The sequence below is a fragment of the Calypte anna genome, chromosome Z (genome assembly GCF_003957555.1).
Source record: "Calypte anna isolate BGI_N300 chromosome Z, bCalAnn1_v1.p, whole genome shotgun sequence".
Lineage (NCBI taxonomy): Eukaryota > Metazoa > Chordata > Aves > Apodiformes > Trochilidae > Calypte > Calypte anna.
This window is the reverse complement of record NC_044274.1, coordinates 620,045-633,460: the sequence shown is the minus strand read 5'-3', so window position 1 is coordinate 633,460 and position 13,416 is coordinate 620,045. Positions and strand designations below refer to the sequence as shown.

The 13,416-nt window shown below is 44.9% G+C and overlaps 1 protein-coding gene across 2 annotated transcripts in view; it reads left to right on the top strand.

Moving 5' to 3' along the window:
- The window catches only part of WDR7 (WD repeat domain 7), an 82,996-nt gene that overhangs the window by 2,812 nt on the left and 66,768 nt on the right, over positions 1 to 13,416 (top strand). The window contains exons 2-11 of one of the 2 annotated variants that reach the window (XM_030466683.1): positions 5,554 to 5,725; positions 6,891 to 6,997; positions 7,602 to 7,680; positions 8,104 to 8,278; positions 9,360 to 9,436; positions 10,145 to 10,264; positions 10,405 to 10,550; positions 11,069 to 11,171; positions 12,166 to 12,307; positions 12,850 to 13,098. In XM_030466683.1, the coding sequence (XP_030322543.1) occupies positions 5,567 to 5,725; positions 6,891 to 6,997; positions 7,602 to 7,680; positions 8,104 to 8,278; positions 9,360 to 9,436; positions 10,145 to 10,264; positions 10,405 to 10,550; positions 11,069 to 11,171; positions 12,166 to 12,307; positions 12,850 to 13,098 (1,357 nt within the window). In that variant the 5' untranslated portion in view covers positions 5,554 to 5,566. Of the gene's footprint in view, positions 1 to 5,553; positions 5,726 to 6,890; positions 6,998 to 7,601; positions 7,681 to 8,103; positions 8,279 to 9,359; positions 9,437 to 10,144; positions 10,265 to 10,404; positions 10,551 to 11,068; positions 11,172 to 12,165; positions 12,308 to 12,849; positions 13,099 to 13,416 lie in introns of those variants that run through there. The other variant, XM_030466684.1, reaches the window with a different exon arrangement.

The window sequence follows — 13,416 nt, the reverse complement described above, 5'->3', positions numbered from 1 at the left end:
TTCTGTATATGCATCATGAAAGAAATGCTTTGGGAAAGAGCTGGTTGCCTTTTGCTGTGCTTTTGTAAAGACCAAGGTAGATGTAGCTGCTTTCCCTCCTCTCTCTTGGCCTGCCTTGCATCCTTCCCCTGTGCCTGCTTTACCTGGACCCATCTCCTCCAAGAGGGAAGGTGGGGCTGGGCACTGCATCCCTGAGGGATCCTTGAGTCTGGCTTTGGAAGTCCTCAGAGAAGGGTGCAGTGTGTGTTGGGTTGTGCTGCAGGAGGAGATGTCTCGGGGCAATGCAATGGGGAAGAGGGGCTCTCACCAGCTCCTGGGCTTCCTTCACAGATTCATTTTCTTGGGCTGCTTTTCCTGGCTGTAAAAATCCTCCTGGATGCACCTCCAGGGTAAAGAACTTCGTATTTCACAAGGCTCGAGTGCTTCTCATTATGGACAGAGGTTGTGAGAACACTTGAGCAAGTTGTGAATAAAATGATGTTTCAGGAACACTGGTACACAGGCAGAGGGAGGAATGTGGATTTTGTTGTTTCTGCCCCTTGGAAAGATACAAAGAATATGCCAAAACCAAACAGTCCCCAATGCTGGTAATTTGTTTTTTTTCCTAAGTACAGGAATTAGTCACCAAGGTTGAGTTGTGGCAGAAGTTAATATTCCATGTGGTAAAGACCTTGAGCCCTGCTGTGGTTTGTGTAGAGGATGGTTTTGTTCAGGTGCTGTTCTGGGTTTATTTTGTATGGCAGACAGGGCAGGGGATCAGCCAAACGAGGTGACAGTGCCACTGCTGCTGTCCCTTGGCCATCCCTCCCTGGTGGCAGGGAAGGAGAAGTTACTGTTCACTTCAACATCTTCTCTTGATCTGCTTTGTACCTTCTGCTTCAGAGCTGCTTTGGGAATGGTTGTGACATCCTCTGCCTGTACTCTGGCTCGGTGGATGAGCTGTGAGTAATTTACTGCAGGTTGGTAGTGCTGGGAGTGCTCGTTCGTGTGTGGAGATAAAGGTGTTTGTGTGAGCCCTGGATTCAGTATTTACCACCTGGTATTCAAGAACTCAGTCTCATAGCTTCAGTCAGATAAGAATTTATCCCAGAGTATGAAACGTGCCTCGGTGCTGGCCTGCAGCAGTGCACTCAGAAGAATCCCTTGACTATTCTATCAGGTGTCCATATTATTTTTAATTCTTTTGGATGGTGTGCTAATCTGAAGGGTCACTCTGGATACAAAGAATGTGGCTGAGATGTGTGTGTACATAACTCTAACTGGATTATATTGTGATAATCTAGTGGACATGGTAACAAATCACAAAGACTGAGATACTCGGTGCCACTTCTGCCTTGGTTTTTCTGGGAAAAACGAAATCCATAGGAGCAAGAGAGTGGGTGCTGTGGTGGAGGGAGTGCTTTGTGGGTGGGAGGTGTGGGGGGAAAGTTCTCAGAAATGGTGCAGGCTGGGCAGCAGCAGTGGGTACCTGGGATGCTGCAGAACCTCTCAGGCCCGGAGAAGAGGGGCTCTGGCTCCAAGGATGGGAGTGGAAATAAGTCCCTAAGGCACCGGAGGTGAGAGGGATGGTGGGGTTTATATTGCTGCTCTCACCTCGGGAAGAAGCACAGGGCAGGGAGGAAAGGAACAACCAGGGAGCCTCTGCTTTGGTGGAGGCTTTTCAAGGCTTTGCCCACATCCCTGCATCTGTGTGTTTGTTGTCTCTTTGAGAGGTCATTTGAAATTGAAGCAAAATAAATACCAGTGTGCTTTTATCCGTGTATCCACACACCCCAGATACCTGCAGTAACACAGACTCGTCCTTTTATTGCTTATCTGGAGGGGTGGAACAGGGATTTTGGCACTTGTGGACATGACAGAGAGAAACTTCCCAGTCCTGGTGAAGATGGGGGATTAAGCAGGAAGACCTCTGCTCGGTGTGACATCTCTGGTTTCCAGTTCAAAGTTCCAGTTCCCTTTTCTGCAAAACTAGCTTGTTCTCGAGAGGGACAACTAACCACAGCCTGGGCTTGCAGGGGTAATGATTCCCTGCATGCTTTCTGACCCTTAGTCAATGGCACAGTGTCTGCTTGCTGCTGGAGTTTGTCATCATTGATGTAAAAAAAATTATCGATCGTTTACAGACAAAAAGTGAGGTTTGATTTTTGCAGGGGATATAGTTGGTGTTGGCCAGTGATAGAGAAGGGTTGTTGTCTCTAGACTGAATTCTTCAGCTGTCAGAATGAGCTTGTGGTCCGTTCTGAAAATGAAGGTTTTAATGAAGGCACTGCGGTTCCACAATAGAAAACTAGAAGGAAAGAGGTAGTTTTCGTTCTGCTTTGGTTTGCTCTTGTTTCTCCTGTCTCTCAGTGGTTGATGTGAAGTATTCTAAGGATTCTGTCTCTCTTGGATAAAAGTTTTGAAGCAGGAATATCTGTAGGTTTTTAGAAAGTATTTTGCTGTTAATGTTTTCAGTGCTTTATGGCTTTGTGCATGGAAATATAAAATCCATTGGGTTACTTCTATGTGCTAATAATTCTGTTTGTTGTCACAGACTCCACGTTTGTTTTGAAAATTTCTTTTCTTAAGTGTTTATTCATAGTGCTGTCAATGTGAAAGTATTTATGAGTAGTTGGGAAGAACGTTCAGCTGAGTGCAAAATGTCAAGGCAATGTTTTGTGTCCTGGTAGAAGAGCTTCTGGAGTAATTCAGAGTTGCAGCCATGGCTGAAGCAAGCAGGTGAATTTTGTGTTGTGTCTGATTAATTTTAGTTCTGTTTTCCCCTGTGTTTTTATGGTAATTTCACTACAAATCAACTATTTTATGTTCCTAGCTCTTTAGCAAGGTTACTCTACTCTTTAAATTTTTAAAATTATTTTACAGTTCTGCATGGGGATCATCCAGACAGAACAATTGATTAGCCATTGCATAATGATTAACACTACCATCTCCAGGCATGCTTTACAACCACTGTTTCCAGGGTACCTTTTAGATGGTTGCAGTAGATTAAATGTTTGCTTGCTGGTCTCTATTTCTACTTGGTTATTAAACAATAACACCTAATGAATCGTTTAAAAAGTAGCTCAGCTGAATGCTAGAAGTGAGTTGGCACAAAGTGGGACTTCATAGGAGTGATGTTCTGTTTGGGGTTATATGGGTTTTGTGAGAACTCAGAATCCAGCCCTCCCTTTTCAGAGGTCTGAGGCTGAGCACATCCAGCCAGCCCCATGAGCTGTGTCAGGGTTGGGAGTACTGAGCTCTGTTCTGCCCTTCCTGCCTTCCCTCCCTCCCCCCTTTTTTCCATCTGCATTATCCCATTCCATGCCTCTGGCTCCAGAGGTGTTTGGCACCAGGAGTATGGGCAGCATGTCTCAAAATTGATTGAAAAGCTGTTTTGTGCTTTTTGCAGAGATGAGAGAAAACATTCATTTGTATTTAACTCCATAGAATCATTGAGGTTGGAAGCATAGTGAAAAGCAGTGGTTTAAAACAGAAGGGAATTTAGATTTTAAGAGGGGGAATGGCCAGGGATCAAAAGGTGGAGGTGGTGGTGGGTGCATGGGTCATGTCTTATCTGAGGCTGTCTCACAGGGGGTGCTAAGTAGGAGTGAATCCAATTCCCACAGCTTCCCTGGAAATCTGAATGCTGGAGCTTCCTTTGGCAGATGGTCAGGCAGGCCTGGGCTGAGTGTCCAGGGATCTGTGGGCAGTCAGGGACTGGACTTCAGGGAGCCTGGCTTATGTTCACCATGACCTTTCTTTATTTATTGTTTATTTTCTGGCATAGTTCGTAATTTTTCCCCTCCTTTGAAATGCTGTGAAATAGGTTCACACATCTGTGAACATCTGCACACACTGCTGGATCCAGCAAGCTGGGAGAATATGTTTGCACCTCCAGAAGGGCAGGAAAAATGTGCATTTAAAAGCTTTTTTTTGAGTGGAGCCTGCCTGTGTTTGGTGCACTCATACTCCTCTAAATCAGAAATTCTGCTCTGCTTTGAGCTGTGACAAGTTCAGAATGTAAAACGCTACAACACAGAAGTTAGGGAGCATTAATTTATTTAGCACAACCATTTTGCTCACTCATTTATCACAAATGCTCCCAGCAATAGCTGTCTATAACACCACAGCACAGCAGTGACTCCTACAGCAGCACTGGAATGCAGAGTAGGAAATGGATAGGAAATGTCAGTCCCAGGTGACATAACTTCTCTGCTTGGTGCTTTCATGTACCATTTCTCAGTTGTTTCTGTGCAGTCCCAAGAGCTGGGATGCACCTCTGGATGGTTTATACAAACTCCTTGGTGCTGTTGAAGTAAAAACTTTTAAATTCCTGCATTTGTATTTATGAGCTGCAGAATGTACCCCAAAAGTACAGCCAGAGCAGTCCTAAGCCCAGTGGGTTACCTGGAAAGCAAAAGGAATTCTGGTATTTCCAGTTCCCTTTTCCTGCTCCTGGACTTCGTGGTGCCCAGCAGTGCCCATGAGCAGCAACCTCCCAGGCAAGGATCCAACTCATAAAACCAGTGAAGTGCCTGGCGAGCTCAGGATGTTGCTAACAAAAACAGAGGATTGTTTTGGCGTTTAACTCTTGTGCTAATCCTCTGAACTGTTTTTTATTATTACAACTTCACTTGCTGATGTTTTTCCTTCTCTCTGAAGTTATGATTCAAACGCCCTTCTCTGCCCCTGGCTCCCAGCCACCAGGAGCAGGTTGGCTTTCTCCTGGGATTTGTGTCAATCCCTTATCCCAGGCACAGTGAAGATGTTGTTGTGTCTCTGCCTTGCTGGGTGCTGGCCAGAATCATGTTCTGATGGCAGGGCCTGGGGATCACACCTCCCTTCAGGCAGGGAATAATCCTGCATTCTGCTGCTTCTCTTTCTGATCTGCTTCTGGATGGTTAGGTGCCCTCTGTAGCTGGGTGTGGGGAGCAGTACAAACCATCAGCATAAGATGAGGAGTTAAGGAATGGTGTTAACCTTGAGAGTTTTCTCTACCTCTAATTCTGATTTTGCCTATGCAGGACACTGCATATTCCAACACAAATGTCCACCTGAAAAAGCTGTGTCAGCACTGTGCTGACAGGAGAGGGGGTTTCCAAAGTCATCTGTAGGAAGCTCCAGAGCCTTTTATTCACTGAAGTTGTTGCATTTGCAGATGGAGCTGTACTACAACTGGGCACACCATAGCTGCTGCACCTCTGGGCCTGAACACATTTATTATTTCAAAATGATCGTAAAATGAGTGATTTTGGCAAAAGTATCCATGTGCATGGGAAATGGTATTTGGTGACTATTTATACATGTAGGAAAGGCTGCTTTACCTCTGCAAAATGGGCAGGGGATAGAAATTATGGGGTGACAGTAGTGCCAGAGGTTGCTCTCCTTCCCAGGTGAGGGGTGCCCTGGGTTTTATCTGGAGAATGCCATCTGCAGTGACTTTTTCCTCTGTTCAGCGTGTCTGGGAAGCCCTTGTTGGGCTGGCAGGGGAGGTTTCTGCCAGGCTGAGGGGATGGGCAGTGCAGAGGTGTGCGAGGTGCTGATCTGTGCTCTGTTTTCTCCCCTGCACCCCAGGTGTGAGAGCAGCATGGCCGGGAACAGCCTGGTGCTGCCCATCGTCCTGTGGGGCCGCAGGGCCCCCACCCACTGCATCTCCACCCTCCTGCTGATGGATGACACCTCCGTGGTGGTCACCGGCTGTCACGACGGGCAGATATGTCTCTGGGACCTCTCCCCAGACCTGGAGGTAAGGCTGGAGGCTGTCTCCTTGGGATTGCCCTCCTGTTAAACCATGGATCCTTGCTGTCTGTGGGATTTCACGCTCCCGCCTTCCCGTTCCCACTCTGGTCTCCGGTTCTGTCTCCTTCCCGCTGCCTTGTCCTCTCCTCCTCCCTCTCCTGAGCCCTGGATTAATACCACCTGCTTCCCACGATGGATTATTTCGGATTAGACAGGGAGGTTTTTAGCTCTTGAATTCTGTCGTGGCTCCTGCAGTCATTTTTATGAAGTGATGATTTCCCCTGCTCTGGAGCTGCCCAGAACTGGGGGTTGCTTTCAAGTTCAGCTGCTCAGTAGTGTTTTGTGAAAACAGATCCCAGAGAGACTGCACACAGAGAACTTTTTAAGGTTATTATTTTATTCATTTTTTCCCCCCCCCATGAAAAGGGAAAGAGAAAAAGGCAGCAGCAAAGCTGAAGGTTGGGGATTCGTTGTTTCATCCCAGTGCTTGCCCTGGAGTTGAAATGGACAAATGTCTGTTTTAAACATCATCTCCTAGTTTGCCTTGGAACAGAGAGTTTTAAATTCCAGAATACAATAGAAAGACAATAATATGTTGCAAAGAACTCTGCATGCTTTATAAACTCTGCAAGTCTATACAGAGTACCTAAATATCTCATTGTCTTTGAGTTACCCCCATAAATCATGTTTATATCTGGCATATTTAAAAAGAAAGAAGGGGGAAAGTGACTACTTCTTTCTCAATAGGACAAATAGAGGGCAGGTTTTTTTATCTTTTATGGGCTTTATATAAACTTATGAACATAGAGAGTTGTGAGTTGTACTGGAATAGGGGAGCTATTGTTTCAATAAAACACAATTTTTTTGTTCAAGTTTGGCCCAATTCAGCCTATAGTTTAAAACCATTGCCAGCATGAGTTTGCAAAATGCATCTTTTCACAGATTTGCATGCGGGGTTAGGTATAAACTCCTTTTTCAGGCACCATAGCAGCAATCTGGGCAAACGTTCTCAAGATTATATACCTGCTGCTGTGCTAATTACATGTGTGTTTATGTATTAATACATTATATGTTTAAGTAATACCCAAGATGGAAAGCTGGGACGTGTATACTCTGGTTAAGCAATAGTACCCATGCTTTTTTCACTTCACACTTTATTTCCCTGACTCTAGGTCAACCCCAGAGCCCTGCTGTTTGGCCACACAGCCTCAGTGACCTGTTTATCCAAGGCCTCTGCTTCCAGTGACAAGCAGTACATAGTCAGTGCTTCAGAGAGTGGGTGAGTGGCCTGAGAAATCAGGTGTGAGCTGTTCCTGTCCCCTGGGCAGGACAGGGGGCAGCCACCCCTCTGCTTGCTGTCACCTTCTCTCTCCTGTGGGTGCCCATCCACTTGGCAGCAGCTCCCTTTGGATCCCTTTGCTCCCCTTCCCCCAGGATCAGCTGGAGCTGCAGCACAGCTTCTTGCCAGCAAAGGGTCCCTAATACAAGTTTTAAAACTTGGAAACCTGTCATACGGTTTCTGTCTTTCTGTTGCAGTGTGTGGGTTTTATCCCTAAGATAAAAATACTGGAAATGCATTTTATTTTTGAAGAGGTTTTATTTATTGATCAGAGCAACTGTTTGGGAAGTGGAAGGGATTTCTCCTGAGCTTTCATTAGACATTAATGGGGATGGCACTCAGGTGACTTAAAGGAAAAAAAAAAAGTCAGCTCTAACCTTTAAATAAAATGTACTTTATATGCTCTCCTTTTAGCCTACCCAGATTCCAGGTTAATTTGTTGCAAGGATAGACAGTTTGATAAATTACAGGTCAAAGCTCTGAGACCAACTGGTTTTGTTATTCACAACTCACAAACGATTTTAATCTGCCTTTTATGTCTTAGGGAGATGTGTCTGTGGGACGTGAATGATGGGAGGTGCATAGAGTTCACTAAGCTAGCCTGCACACACACTGGCATACAGGTCAGTACCTTCTCTGTGTTCCAGAGCTCCTGTTCTGTATGGATAACACCAGAGATGCTACCCAAGCAAGGCTGGTTGGGTTCTTTTCAGACTTCATAATGACATCATGTGCCTACCAAAGTATCTCATGGTTTGTGATGTATCACCCAATGCCCCAGAGCTGGAAATACATTCTGTGCTTCAGCTGTGGGAAAAATGTATCAGAATTCAGGGGAGAGGCTGGAAACAAAGGAGGGAAAGGAGGGCATTTTTGGAGGAGGTGGGAGTGTGAGGATGCTCTTTGCAGGGGAGGCTGAGGTGGCAGAATAGTAATTTTTGATCTTAAATTTTAGTAGGCATTAGAATGTATTCATGAAATCAGAGTTGTGATCAAAATGTCTCATCTAGAGTATAACTGATGTGTTTTTGTTAATGTCCATCCAGTTCTATCAGTTTGCAGTTGGGACTCAGCGTGAAGGGAGGCTCCTGTGCCATGGACATTATCCAGAAATTCTTGTTGTGGATGCTACCAGCCTTGAGGTTCTTTATTCTTTATTATCAAAGATATCTCCTGACTGGATCAGCTCCATGGCCATCATCCGATCCAACAGAACACAAGGTAATTATTGTGGTGGCTTTTGTTATGGCTTTGCCTCCCTGCATAAGAAACACTATTTCAACTTTTTCACTAAATGAATTAGAATGTTACCTCTTGTGATCTCTGGCAACAGCCAGCAGGCTTTCTGGAAAGCAAGTTACACATAGTTGTTCCTGTGCCTGAAGAAGAGCCTAGTTTAATGCAGTATTGTCTCTGGTACTGTTCTATTAAATGATAGTTTGGCTCTGGCTATGATGAGCAAGCTGTGTGGTCATTTTTAACTGGGTACATACATCCCATGAATATTTCTTGTGATTAGTAGCATTATAGAAAGTGCTGTTGGAACATTTTTTTCAAAGCTATAGGTGTAGGAAAAGTGTTTAAGGAATGTGCTGTTAAAAGTAGCCAATAGGACTAAAAACCTGCAGCCTGGAGAGCAGGGGTCCTGTGAAGGTGCTGCCAGGCTGCTCAGAGCAGAGGTGTGTGAGCAGGCTGTGACTTGAAGTCACCCCTGTCCACATGTCTGGGCAGTTCTCTGCTACCTTGTCTGCATTCCCTGGGGGTTAAATTCTGGCAGCTGAGGAGCAGGGCTGTCTGCTTCAGGTGTTCCTCTTGTGTAATTCTGCAGAGGTTTGGGAAAAAGTAAGGAAGAATATCCTGACAAAAGAGGAGGCTTGTACCTTGTGTCAAGGCTGGCAGCAGTAGCAGAATGAGTCCTCCCAAAGTCCTGGGGTGGGAGAGCTCAGTTGCTGTCCCCAAACACCTGAGCTGCAGCTCAATGAAGGGACAGCCCACAGGATCAGACAGAAAGGGCAGAAACAACTGTGCCTTCCCTTCCCCCTGCTGAATTTGAGCCCTGGTGTTAATTAACAGAGATGGGAAGGAGGCTGTAAACACAAACCAGGGACTCTTGTCTGTGCACACGTGCCTCTGGAACACCACTTTGCAAATAAACACTTGATTTTGCAGCAAACACTTCAGGGATGTTTTGATAAACTTTACGTGGAGGCACTCAGGATATTTGTGTACTCGGATATGCACAAGTGTGCAACAAAGTGAAGGCATCCTTGTACTTATCAGCCTGATGTTTGTTTCTCCCCAGAGGACACTGTTGTAGCAGTTTCAGTGACTGGCATCCTGAAAGTATGGATAATAACCTCTGAAGTCAGTCGAATGCAGGTAAACAAAGGCTTCTCAGTAATGACATTTCCTGCTTTGATGGAGGGAGAGCTCCTATTGCTGCTCTTCCCTGGGCTTCCAGCTACCTCCTGACACTGGGAATTTTTTTCCATTTAAAAGTCAACTCATAGAAAATCAACTCACTTCATTTGGCTTTACTGATTCTTCAGGTTACCAGGAGAACTCTTAATCTTTCTCCTGTTTGACTCGGGGAACTTGTTTCAAAAATAAGCATAGGATTATCTCCACTTTTTTTGTTTTTTAATTATTTGTGCCATTTGGTGGCCTTGGCAGTGCTGTGTTACTGAGTGGTGCTGAGCAGCTCAGCTCTCTGGCTCTGCTGCCATCCTGGTCAGTACTTGCTCCTGATGAGGGCTGTGTAAATAAAAGTTATGACCTCCTCTGGACCCCCTTTTTGTCTGCCTCTACAGGCCAACTTCTTACTTACTGCTGCTTCAGTTCTGCTTTTCTGCACAGCGCAGTTTTCTTGTACTTGTGACAGAGGCTGCAGGCTTGACTCTAAAAGTTGGTATTTGAGATATGAGAGACCCACAGGAGTATCAAAATAAAACCTGTTTTTTAAAAAGATCAAGGAGTGCCTTTTGAAGGTACCCTTCTTCCAGAAGAAAATAAGTCTCTCTTTAATTTCAGCTTTATAACTTGAAATCAAATGCACTTAATGGTTTTGTTTGTCTGTTTGTTTTTTAGGACACAGCACCAGTGTTTGAAAAGGAGTCCAAACCCATTTATTGTCAGAACTGTCAGAGCATTTCCTTCTGCACATTCACCCAGCAGTCCCTGCTGGTTGTGTGCTCCAAGTACTGGCGGGTAAGGTCCCCTGAGCACCCTCCCAGCACCACGGTTATCCTGACATGCTCCAAGTCCTTTCTGTCTGGCTGGATGGAACCTGAAACTACCTGCTGTCTGGGCATTTTGATCTGTAACTGGAGTTTTCTGTTTCATTTCAGGTTTTTGATGCTGGAGATTATTCCCTCTTGTGTTCAGTCCCGAGTGAAAATGATCAGACCTGGACTGGTGGCAGCTTTGTGGCAGCTGATAAAGTGGTTTTGTGGACAGAAGATGGACAAAGTTTCATATATAAATTACCAGCCAGGTAGTCAACAGTGAAAAACTCTTTTTTTTTTTTCTGATATCAAAACATGAGCAAGGAAAATGGGTGCCTTTGGCTTTGACTTTGTTACAAAACTGTTTGGCTATTGCAGAAACTGCCATTCCATGGGAATATTTTAGTGTGTGTTCCCTAAATGCACCGTGGTGAAGCAGCACTCAGTAATTCAGGTTGGCTCAGCTGAGATTGCTTCACTGTTTGCTGACATGACACTAAATCTTTTTCACTTCCTGCTGGAGCTGTGTAATGAGAAGAGGTGCATTTTACTGTAAAACTAATGTCATAAATGTAATTTAAATATTTCCTTAAATGGGTCCAAATAAGGAAGAAATAAGAGTTGTGTTATATGGAGTAGAATATAAATGGTGATGCTAACAGCTGAAAAATGCAATGATTAAGGGCCTGGGGGCTGGTTTTGCTTGGTATTTAGTTAGCTAGTGATGTAGTAATCCCTCCCTAGTAATACCAGGAACCTTATTCCTGTCTCCTTGTTGTTGTCCCAGCTGTCTACCAGCCAGTGATTCCTTCCGCAGGGATGTGGGGAAAGCAGTGGAAAACCTAATCCCACCCTTATTGTACAGTGTGTTGGACAGAGCAGATAAACAGGTAAAAACATTTCTTTGGGGCTTCCTATATGGACTCCATTTCTTTTGATAAGAAACCTGCATTTCTGCTTCAGAGGTTGAAACATGACCAGCTCTTCTCTTTCAAAGCAGAGCTTTAGGATTCCTCCCTGTGCTAGGCAGTAGGCTAACAGACAATTTCCCTGCTCTTTGGTTTGGTTCCTGTTGCTTTCAGATGAATGCAGAGGTTAGTCTCTGGTCAAGTGAAGCTTCAGTTCCTCTGTACTAACAGTTTATCATTCATCAGGGTCTGGGGAATTACAGGTTGTGATGTGCATGATGATGAGGCAGTCAGTGAGCAAGAGCTTTTAGACTCACAGCTTTGAATCCTTTCAATGCACTTTCATAGTTTCATATAGTTCAAAGTGCTCTCTGAGCTATATTAAATTTTTCTGGTTTCCTGTGAACTGTATCTACTAATAAACTAATACATCTGGGACTGCTGTATGGCAGAGCCAGTGCTCACACCTGTACTATGTAAGTAGCTGATTTACAAAAGCTGTTACTACGAGATGATTATAAGAATCCTTTTTTTATCTTGGCCATTTAACCTGTTTTCCCCATTTGGACATTGAGCCATGGATGTATCTGGTTTTTTTCCTTTGTCAATCAACACTGAAACTCTGTTCCTGTTGTGAACCATGTTCCTTCCCAAGCAGTAACCTTCAGCTCACAGTTGCAGTTGCCATGTGAACAGTTTTAGAATACAGACAGTTCTAACATATTTGTGTATTTGTAAATACATGTAAAAATACTTTTTCCTCTCTCCTAAAGCTGTGACTTGTTCTGTAGTCAAGCACAGTTCCTTTGGATTTTATTGCTGTATTTATTCTTTCTCCCATAAGAATGATGAAAGCATAAAGTGCCTACTTTTTGTCTTGCTTTTACAAGGCACAGTGGGCTAGGTGGGGAAAGTAAATGCTGAGGTTATTACCTGGTTTGCATGTGTTCTGAACTTGTTGATTTGTCTTTAACAGCTGCTGTTATGTCCTCCAGTTACTCGATTCTTCTGTGGGCAGAGGGAGTTTCCCTATAAACTGTTAATCCAGGGAGACTCTTCAGGGAGGCTGTGTATTTGGAGTGTGCCTGAGACTCTTGAACAAGATGATGGTGCCAAAGGTATAGCTAATTAACAGTCCTGTTGCCAAGGCTTTTCATGGACATCTCTATTTGTTGTGGTGTGTTTTGATTCTGGGAAAGCACTGCTGCTTTTCCTGCAACTCCAGCAGGCTGTGTGGGGTTCTGTTAGCCTCTTGGACAAGTTATGGGAGTTTCATCTTTTTCATATACGATCAGGATCTTAATTTACTTTGAGTCTTCTTTAGGTGTTATGTTTAACTGCTGCTTTGTGTGTGTTTGGGTTTTTTTTCAAATGCTAGCTGTGGTCTTTGCTGTCTGCCAGTGCAGCTTCTTGTGCCTTATATCCTACACATCAGTTCTTGCAGTATCTGTGTTGCTGTAAGCCTCACTCACCTTGGCAGGCAGTTAATTTCCTGCATGTACCTTTCACTTGGTTCAGAGGGTGGTGAGAGCATGTATGAACTTGAGGGTCTCCTCAGAAAAGCATTCCTGTTTTCCATTGTTTTCTGAAAGCCTCCTGCCACCTCACCCTTTTGGTTTGGTTTATTTTTTCTTCTTTTTTTTTTTTTTTTTTTAAACAGGACTGCAGACAACAACTTCATTATCCCTCCAGGAAGCTTTTGATAAGCTTAGCCCTCGTCCTGCTGGGATCATAGACCAGCTGAGCTTGCTCCCAAACCTGGAGGAGCCCCTGCGGGTGACAGCCAGCGTGTACATCCCTGCCCACGGGCGCCTGGTCTGTGGCCGGGAGGATGGCAGCATCGTCATCGTGCCAGCCACCCAGACTGCCATTGTCCAGCTGCTCCAGGGGGAGCACACCCTGAGGAGAGGTAATGCCTGAGGTGGCCTTCCCAGGGAGGTAGCTGCACCCTCAGAGTCATTTAAGCTTCACCCTTAAGTCATTTTACGGTCAGAAATCACAGAACCACCTTCTTAACAGTTCTGAGGTTCTGGCATGGAATGAGGAACCCAAATAACGAGTGACCCGTGGGCATCTTGCATCACTGTGGTGCCTCTTGACTTGGCTGCTGGGACATCCCTGGGCAATTGGACTGTGTGCCCAGGGAGAGCTGCCTGGGGCAGGAACATCTCCAGCACAGTTCCTCCTGGTTTATTGTGTTGTTAGCTGAGTGGCTGGTGGTGTGTAT